General features: G+C 48.1%; 1 protein-coding gene across 1 annotated transcript in view; it reads left to right on the top strand.

Annotated features, from left to right (window-relative positions):
• Window positions 1–268: 268 nt before the first annotated feature.
• Window positions 269–10,111, top strand: part of TGM6 (transglutaminase 6) — a 55,793-nt gene continuing 45,950 nt past the window's right edge. Inside the window, exon 1 of the mRNA XM_033185908.1 lies at window positions 269–368. Within this exon, the coding sequence (XP_033041799.1) occupies window positions 362–368 (7 nt within the window). The 5' untranslated portion in view covers window positions 269–361. The remainder of the gene's footprint in view (window positions 369–10,111) is intronic.

Here is a 10,111-nt window from a genome sequence, read left to right as displayed (position 1 = left end):
CTAGTTCCCTCCCACTCTTCTCTCCTTCCCCGTTCTGTTTCTTGCCAGCCTTGTGACCTTTCTGAGCCTCAGTTTCTCCACAGTCCCACTTGCAACTCCATGTTTCCAAGATCTCTTGGATGGAGCCAATTCCACAGTGAACCCCTCTAGGTGCAATTACAGGATGATTTTGTGTCTCGTGGGTGTCACTGCTAGGGTGGAGGGCCACGCCTCCTCTTTTGAATTCTGACTTTCCAGCCTAGGAGTGTCCCAAGGTTTTCCTTGTTAAAATTGGTCTGGCTGGCTGCTGTGACACGCCACATTGCCCTGACGGTGCACACACCACTGTGGGGAGGAACATAGGAGTCCAGCTGGCCATCGCATGGCAGGTGAGTGGGCAGAGCCTGGGGCCTTGGGGCACCAGGGCATATGAGAGGGACTTCAAGAAACACGGGTCTGTGGGATGACATTTGATCATTGATTGTTAGGGTTTTATAGCTGGACGGCCCACCGTGAACACATGAACTCTTCATGTGTGTTCATGAGGCCCAGGACGAAAAAACCAGCCCTAGGCCACCCAGCAAGTCCATGGCAGAGGCTGGCTCAAGCGCTGTCTTCTGGGCTGGGGCCAGGTCTCACCCCTGTGCCTCACAGGACTGAAGGAGGCGGGCACAGGACGGCAGGGGCAGAAGAAAGAAAATCTTCTTGCACCCCATGCACATTCTATGGATCCAGAGACTTTTCTGGGCATAGTTGGGAATTGTGGCCTGGGTAGGAAGGAGTGAGAGGCCCCCACAGGCTGCATCCTCACCTGATTCCCACCCCAAGCACTTGGCAAGAGCAGCTCTGGCTGAAGTGAAGAGCTATATGACCTTAAGCAAGAAAATTTGCCTTTGGTACCTCTGTTTTCTGATCTGTGTAATGGGGATTATAATGCAAATTATCTCACAGCCCTGCTGTGAGGAGTTGGTGAGACCATGTGTGCTGTTCTCCCACCACACATCTCAAGTGGGGACTTTTAAACAGTGGACTCAGAAAATGTGGGTCGGGCACAGTGGCTCACGCCTCTAATCTCAGCATTTTTGGAGGCTGAGTTGGGAGTGGAATTATGGAGCTCAGGAGTTCGAAACCAGCCTGGGCAATGTGGCAAACCCCATCTCTACAAAAAAAAATACAACAATTAGCTGGGCATGGTGGTGGACACCTGAAGTCCCAGCTACTTGGGAGGCTGAGGTGAGAGGATCGCTTGAGCTCAGGGGGTCGAGGCTACAGTGAGCCAAGATGGCGCCACTGCACTGCAGCCTGGGCAACAGAGTGAGACCCTGTCTGAAGAAAAAGAAAAAAAGAAAACGTGTCCCCCATGACCTCAATATAGTGAGCGGCAAACTCCCCCTCAAGAAATTTTCTGTTAGATGCTGGGGCCCAGTAATGAGCAAGTCAGCAGAATCGGGGGTCCTACACTCAGGTATTCAAGGGGCTTGTCTGAGTCTGTGTCTGCCAGTTTTAATTGTTCAGCATTATGTGACAGTTTCATCAATCAACTATTTTTTTTTTAACTTTCAAAGGCAGATATTTTAATTTCCTCATCATAGTCTAGCTCCCTCTTCATATTTCCTCCTGGCAGTTAACAGCATTGCTGGACATGTTGGGCCCTTCAGGCTCCTAGGATAGGTCTGTTCTCCTGAAGACCAGGCCTTGCCAACCCAGCTCACAGTCCAGACTGCCTGTTTCCAGAGCTGGGGTTGCCTCCCTGATGGCCCTGGTACAGAAGGGATTGCCTTTGTTCCTCCAAGATCTGCTTCTCAAGGCTCACCTAGACGATCCCTCTTCTCTGGGCCTTTGATAACCTATCAGACTTAAACTTAACAGTGCCAAGGTTAATTGCTGAGGAAGGAAAAAAGTTGATGATGATGCCTTTTGTCAGGTCTGTAACTAACTTGCTGGGTTCCTCTCTCTGAATCTCTGTTTCTCTGTCTGTGAAATGTCAGCATCGAAGTTGTCATACCTATGTAAACGGACTATGTGTTGGGTTGGATTCAATTCCCTGGGTCTTCTGGGTCCTCTTGGCTTCTTGGGAGGATCTGCTTATCAGAGCAGTAGGTCATGCCTACTACATGCTCTGTGCCTGAATGGCTGAGACATCAGATCCTAGATGGAAAGTGTATTCATCTTCCTGGAGCTCCTCCTATTCCCCCTCCCTCACTCCGTCCATGGTGGGCATCCCTAGTTGACCCCAGAGTTCTTCCCTCTGGAGCCTGGATGTGGCCCTAGAATGCTCAACCCAGTTCTTCAAGTACCAGTTGATCAGTTGGCAAAGGAGGTGAGACCCTTTTGCCATGATTAAATTATAATCGTCTTTCAGCTCAGAGATTCCAAGAATTGAGTGGAAAACTGTGTGTGAGGCTGGCTCTGGCTGGGACATTGGGCTGGAGTTGATGCGTCACTGCCTCTTGGTGAGAGAGAGACCAGCAGCTTCCAATAATACCAGGAAGGAAAGGGAAATGGGGCAGTGGCCCCAGAAAGTCCCCAAGCAACTCCCAGTTAATCATTTAGTCATGGAGTTCAGGTGCCCATGATGCGTACTAAGCATAGGATCATAATGGGGCCCATTAAAAACCAATTATGCTTAGTCCAGAGTCTGGGAGATGCTGCTGGCTTCAACAGAGCTTCCAGGGCTCAACCCCACTGGGCTGAGACAAAGCATTGGGGAGGATTATATCACTCAGCTCTCTGGTGTCACCCAAGGGCAGGAGAAGGAAGATGGATGAGCTAGGCCTTGGGGTGGGGATGGGTGGAGAGCTAAGTGGGCAGGAAGCAATGTTCTGCACATGGACACTTCCCTTTCTTAGGTGGAGCTCTGGGGCCAGCTGGTGAGCAAGTGAGATGGGGAGGAGGCGAGGAGGTCAGAGGGCCAGAAGTGATGGGCAGGGCCTGTCAAGGACCTTGAATGCCTACAAGATGGTTGTAGATTCCATGGTAATTGAGCAGGGAAAATGACATGCTGACACTCAGGAAAGTCCCTTCCCGTCTCTGAATCTCAGTTTCTCCATAGTGATGGGATGGATTGAACAGGATGAGCTGAAAAACTCTGAGGCTGTTGGGGCCATGCAGTCACTTAAGCAAGAGACAAAGAGGGGAGAATAACAAGAAACCCGGTGCATGTAGGAACTGGGGAGAGGAGGACCAAAGTGATGAGGGAGATGTGGGGAAAGGAGGTGATGATGTAAAAATCCCTGTTTGTAAGCCAGGCGCAGTGGCTCACGCCTGTAATCACAGCACTTTGGGAGGCTGAGGCAAGCGGATCACGAGGTCAGGAGATTGAGACCATCCTGGCTAACACGGTGAAACTCCATCACTACTAAAAATACAGAAAATTAGCCGGGCATGGTGGTGGGCGCCTGTAGTCCAAGCTACTCGGGAGGCTGAGGCAGGAGAATGGCATGAACCTGGGAGGCAGAGCTTGCAGTGAGCCGAGATCGTGCCACTGCACTCCAGCCTGGGCGACAGAGCGAGACTCCGTCTCAAAGAAAAAAAAAATCCCTGTTTGTAGAGCTCATCACTGCGGACCCAGCACTAGGCTATGTACTCGATGAATAGGGAGACATTCATCCTTTTGGAAGCCTGTTGCCCTAGCATGTTTATTAATGGCTTCTGCTTTCACTCTCAGAATTTCCTGGTTTAAGTGATGCATTTTATCACTACCCTATTTATAATTACTAATTCACTTAATCCTCCTCAAAGCCCTAGAAGAAAGATATTATTATTGCCACGTTCCAGAGGAGGAAATCAGATCCTCAGAGAGGCCCAATAACTGATCCAGGGCCACACAGCCAACAAGGAGATGATTCAGGATGGCAGGAATTGGCAGAGCACTGGAATGGCAGCCAGGAGGTCCTGTGTAAATACTAATGATGATAACACTCACATTTCCTGAGAACCTAGTATGTGCCTGGTATCAGTCTAAATACTCTATGTGAATCCTCCCAACCCGAGGAGGCGGGTACGATCATCACTCTCATTATCACCAGGAGACTAAGTTTCAGAGCTCACTCACTTGCCACACAGCCAACAAGGGGCAAAGCCTGCATGAGAGCTCAAGTGTGTACCTCCGAAATCAGGCTCCTAGTTGCTGTGCAGAGTGAAAGGAAGCCCCGAGAAGATGGTGAGAGGGAGAAGGGGAGGAGAACAGTCAAGCTGGAGGGGCTATGAGGCTTGGGGTAACAGGCAGGTGGAGGGAGCACTCTTACCACATCCTTTCGCTGTGCCTAGGGGGTACAGCCTCAGCCCTTGGGTTGGCGAGCCTTCAGCCCTGGGCTGGGAGTTCACCCTGCATATCCCAAGGGTGAAGGCCCCCGGGGCTGAAAAAAGGCTGCCCATTCTGTCCTCAGGGCCTTGGGTTCACTGTCAACTGGAGCAGTCTCAAAGCAGATGTTACCTCTCCCATCCCCTCCATTGGGCAGTGGGTGAGCTACCTCTCAGAGGTATGGCAAGCTGGGACCATAATCCAGTATCCACCAAGAATTTGGCCAAGGGAATTTGTGTCTGGGCAGGAAGTTGTGAGAGAGATGGTCTCTGAGATTTGAGGATAATGATGATAATGGCAGTTCTGACTCATCCCACCTCCTCTTGCACGTCTGTGATAAGGATGCAGATGCCTCAGAGGGTGATGGGAGCTGCTTTGGGCTGTGGCAGAGAAGGGGGAAAACCAGTGCAGGAAAACCATGTCCCAGGGGCGATGTGACAGTCTTCACATCAGCACACTCTTGGTGGGGGGTGGAGGTGCGGGGGGAGGTGTCTTGTAGGGAGGAGGGCTGAGAAGGGTCCTTGCGGGTAATCAGAGGCACTTGCTTCAGCAAACCACAAACTATCCAAACCATAAGAGTCCTTCTGGGTCATTTCACAGAGAAGAAAACAGACCCAGAGAGGCAATGCGTGGGGGTGGGTGGTCAGTGATCCATCTACCTGCCCATGTCAGAGGCCTCACACACCCTCCTCTTTCACACTCTGTGGAAGGAAAAAGTTAAGAAGGAAAGGCAGGCTTTGGAATGTGACAGCTTGAGAGAGAGGGATTATAGGGTGGGTGGGGTGTGGACTGTCGGAGCGTGAGCAGCTGACAGGGTGTGGGTGCTGATTCTCGAGGGCGGACCCAGGACACTGCAGAGCATCAGCTCCCCCTTCCATATCCCAGCCGAGGGATGGGGAAGGAGATTCATCCATTCATCCAACCAACATTCACTGAGTACCTAATATGCCCTGGGCCCTTAGCCAGGTTCTAGCAACCCGGAGAGGAGGATACTCAGCCTTCGCCTTCATGGAGCTCTCAGTCCAGTGGGGGAGAGACATATGCAAGCAAACAACTATAACACAGCATCCCTGATCACAGATAAGGGACAGAAGCCTCCACCTTAACAGAATTTGAGCTGAGGACATGGAAGGGGTGATACTGGGTTTATTTTGACAAGGGGCCTGGAAACCATCCCAAGTGCACATCTATCTCCTTGCCTTGGGCTGCCCTATACCTGGGAGCCTCTGCCTATGCCCATCAGTCTCACTGTCCCCATGAGGGCCAGGAAGGACACTGGCTAGGACAGAACTTATCTGTAATCACCAGTAGTTCCCCCTGCAGAATCTTGGACCCCAGCCCTGGCCATTATCCCACAAATGGCAGGTCATGGAGGTGAGATGCTGATGGGTGTGGGTGACTTAGATCACCAAAGCAGCAGCTCCAGGGACAGATTCCACAGGGATTATAACAGCGACCTCCTGGGTTATGGGGTGAGTGTAGAGTTGGGCAGGGGACGGGCCGGGGGCTGGCAGGTTGGGATTTCTAGGTAATGTTTCTGTAAAACCCCATCAAAGAGCAAAGGAAGAAGTGTGTTCTATGGGGGTGATAGGGAGGAAAATAGGGACAAATGAGGAGAAGTTGCAAGAAGAAAGCTTGGCTCAGCAGAAGGAAGGACTTTCTAACACTGGGCGGTGAGTGAGCTACCTCTCAGAGGTATGGCAAGCTGGGACCATGATCAAGTATCCACCAAGAATTCGGCCAAGGGAATTTGCACCTGGGCAGGAAGTTGTGAGAGAGATGGTCTCTGAGATTCGAGGACAGTGATGATAATGACAGTTCTGACTCATCCCACCATCTCCTCTTGGCTGTCTGTGATAAGGATGCAGATGCCTCAGAGGGTGATGGGAGCTGCTTTGGGCTGTGGCAGGGAAGAGGGGAAACCAGAGCAGGATCCATAGAGTTTAAACCCATGACCCAGGATCCAGCAGTCCTCATCCAATCCCAAACTCCCCTTGTATCCAGCCTTGGGGCATACCAGGGCTGAGATAATTACCACCCAACAACCTCATCCCCTGCTTCTGACTCATCCACTGAAAAAATAGCATCCTGTTCTGGCCTGTCCCTACATACATTGCTTGGGAAGTAGCAACATGAATTGTGGGCTACAAATCCAGTGTGTCCTCAGGCAAGAAGTCCCTTTCTTCCCACTTCTGGATCTCAGTTGCTATGTCAGTAAATGGAGACCTGAGCTCCTAATGGCTCTTCCAGCTCTGCTGATATTAGACTTGACAATTCTATGTACAAGGTGCCTGGTTGGGGGAGAGGGTCCTGCCTGTGTTTTCTGACTAAACCAAGGTCATCTGAGCTCAAAGTTTTGGAGTTTCAGAGGTTTGTGCCTGCCCTAGAATGACTGGGGCTAACTTGATGTGAAAGCTTTGGTTCTACTTTCCGTTGTGAGAATTGGCAAGGGTAATGGGAAAGCCCCCTGGCACTGTTGTTCCAGCTCATGCCACATGGGGTCACTGTTGAACACTGGTCCTGCACAGTCTTTGCTCACTTACCACAACAGGGGCTGTAGGAGCTCCCAATCTTGGGACACATGTGTCAGCCATGTGAGTTCCTACCCACATGTTCAGTCATTATCCCCATATCATGATGTCAGCAGGGGCTTCCAGCCTACGCTAAGCTAAAACTAGTTTTTTCCATGAATCTCAAGCCTGAGTATTGAGACCACAGCACCAGCCTAGACAGCTCACAGGTGGAGAGCAGTTGGGAGGCTGTTGTGGTCTAGACAAGAATCTTGGCTCTCTCCATGTTTCAGTTATCAATTGCTATGTAGCAAACCACCCCAGCAGTTAGGGGTTTCAGACAACAATCATTCTCCTGCTGACGAACCTGCAATTTGGGCAGAGCTCAGTAGGGACAGCTTGTGTCTGCATCAGCTGGGGCAGCTTGCCTGGGGGCTGAAGGACCCACTTGCCAGATGGCTCAGTCCCATGGCTTCCAAGTAGTTCCGTCTGTCAGCTGGGAGCTCAGTGGGCTGTGGGTTGGAAGCCTTGGTGGCTCTCCAGGTGAGCTTCTCCATGGGCCATTTGGGTTTCTTCATTGCTTGGTAGCTGGGTTCTAATAACAAGCAACCCAAGGGAACTAGAAAGAAGCTGCATTAACTTTTATAATCTAGCCTTAGAAGTCACAGTGTGTCACTGTGTCTCAGCCACAAGTCTTCCAGGTCCAGAGGGTGGGAATATATACTCTACTTCTCAACGAGAGGAGAATCAACATCATATTGAAAGAAGAGTATGTGGGATGGGAGATATTACTGCAACCATCTTTGGAAAATGCAGTCTGCCACATGCTATTAACCAAAAGATTGTACAAAGATGCTGGAATCTTTAAAAAGTCAAGCATTTTGACCAGCCCTGTCCAGACACTTGCACACACAAGCCACTCTTCTGATGACTGTGGTGAAGCTCATGTTGAATTTTATAGTCTGGAACTTCTAGGCTGTGACTCCTATGGAGTCAAACTTAAAGGCACCATAGCCTGGGGATATAAAAGCCACAGACTCAGGAGGCAGATTCCCAGCTCCATCACTTAGAAGGCTGTGTAACTCTGAATCATGTGCAGTGGCTCATGCCTGTAATCCCAGCACTTTGTGAGGCTGAGATGGGAGGATTGCTTGAGGCCAGGAGTTGGGACCAATCTGGTCAACATAGCAAGACCCTATCTCAAATTAAAAAAAAAAAGAAAAGAAAACAGATTGTGTAACTCTGTACCTCAGTTTTCTCATCTGTGACATTGAGTTAACAGTAGTACCTCCCTCATATGGTTTATTAAGATTAAATGAGCTAATATTTATAAAATACTTGGAAAAGCACTTGGTTCATAGGAAGTTTTATTGAGTAAAACCTATCCAATGGTCTAGCCAACAATTACTGAACATTTCCTGTATGGTTGGCATCAAATAAGATACAGTCAAGAGTTGCATGACAAGCGTCCTTGGGTGGGGAGTACTTGGTGATACAACTTCAGTGGTTCTCAACTGTGGCAGATTATATTTCACAGGGTGGTCATATCTGTATACATCTCATCTCAGTGTTCTTTTTGCAATGGGACACGACATTGGTACATGTTCAGCAAGAGATGGGGCATGTTTCTTCTCTTTGAACCTAGGTAGGCCTTTGTAACTGCCTTGACCCATAGGATAAGGTGGAGGTGACATTGTGTAACTTCTGAGGTTATGTCATAAAAACCATTGCATCTTCCACCATGGTGTCTCAGGTCACTTGCTGAGGGGAAACTAAGCACCATGCCAGGAGGATACTCAAGCATTCCCATGGAGAAATCCACATGGAAAGGAACTAAGGTGCTTCAACCTGTATTCAGCACCAATTTGCCAACCATGTAAGTTAGTCACCTTTAAAGTGGATTCTCTAGCCTCAGTCAAGCCTTCAGATGAGTATGGCTGCAGCTAACACATGATTGCAACTGCATAAGCAACTCCAATTCAGAGCTGGCCAGTGGAGCTCTGCCCAAATTCCTGACCCACAGAAACCATGAAGGATAACATGATTACCATTTTTCCAAGCTAAACTCTGGGTTAAACAGATTGGTTAAGAAGCAATAGATGAGTAAAACATCAACTCTTTTGTCCCTAATACCCTCCCTCTCAATATAACAAATATTTAATAGTGTCCCTTCACCAACCTGAAATTGAATTGACACAGCTTACCTACCTCTATATGCCACTTTTTAAAAAATTGTATCCTAACTATAATATAAATAGTAAATAAAAGGAAATCAGTTTTTACTAAACATACTTAAGTATGTAAATGCTTATTAAAACTTTACCAGAAGACATGATGAAGTGATCAGATGCCATCCTGTGACTGTAGTGAATCAAGACAAAAACAAGACCACTTCATAATCATGAGTGAACACAGACAAAAACATGAACATTGTCTAAGCCATTTACTGGTCTCCATTAACTGACATATTAGCCCTAAAGCTGGGCTAATATGAATAATGGCTGCTTCTTTATCACTTATGACACTAGCCTCAATTCATTCTTCCCACCTTCTATGTAGGACTATTAAGATACTCAGATATAGACTTGCCTCATTGCAAGAGCAGCCTCCAATCCAGAGCAAAGCCCTGCTTCTCTGAAATTCCCCAAAACCATCTAACACAAGTCGCAATCTGTAAGTCCTCTCTAATATCCTCTTTCCAAGATGTTCTGTGGTTCTTTGTGGTGAGCATTCTTTCTCATTGCCATGAGCGATGAGCCCTTCCTGTTCATTGTACTAATGTGTTGCTGGTGGTCTTTGGCTAGAGAGCTTTGACAGAAAAGAAAATAAATTTCAGTGTTCATCATTCATAATAAGGGGAAATAGTAATGAAACTTTTGTTTCAGTTTATATCTGTGCATGTATATATGTTTGCAGGTATATGGAGTATGGAACATTTAAAACTGTTTCTTATGTCAATCACAATAAAACTAGTATAACCACTGACCCAGTGGTCAACAGCTGGAAGATTCCACTCCAGCCCTTGCTTGTTTGTGTGCCCTTTGGCAAGTTATTTCACTTCTCTTGACCTCAGTTTCCTCATTCATTCATTAACACATTTAAGAAATATTTGTTGAGCACCTTCCATGTATCAGGCACTGAAGATTCATCAATGAACAAAACAGACACAGCTCCCTGCCCTTATGGCGTTGATATTCTTGAAAGGGAAAGTAAGCAATTAAAATAAAGAAATAAAATATATCGTAAGATGTCAGTAAGTGCCGTGGAGGAAAATAGTGGAAAAGGAGGGTAGGGGTGATTTGCAATTTATAAAGGGGTG

The sequence above is a fragment of the Trachypithecus francoisi genome, unplaced genomic scaffold (genome assembly GCF_009764315.1).
Source record: "Trachypithecus francoisi isolate TF-2019V2 unplaced genomic scaffold, Tfra_2.0 Lachesis_group21, whole genome shotgun sequence".
In the NCBI taxonomy this organism is placed as follows: Eukaryota; Metazoa; Chordata; class Mammalia; order Primates; family Cercopithecidae; genus Trachypithecus; species Trachypithecus francoisi.
Note: the sequence above shows the minus strand (reverse complement) of the source record. Positions and strands in the feature narration are given on the sequence as shown.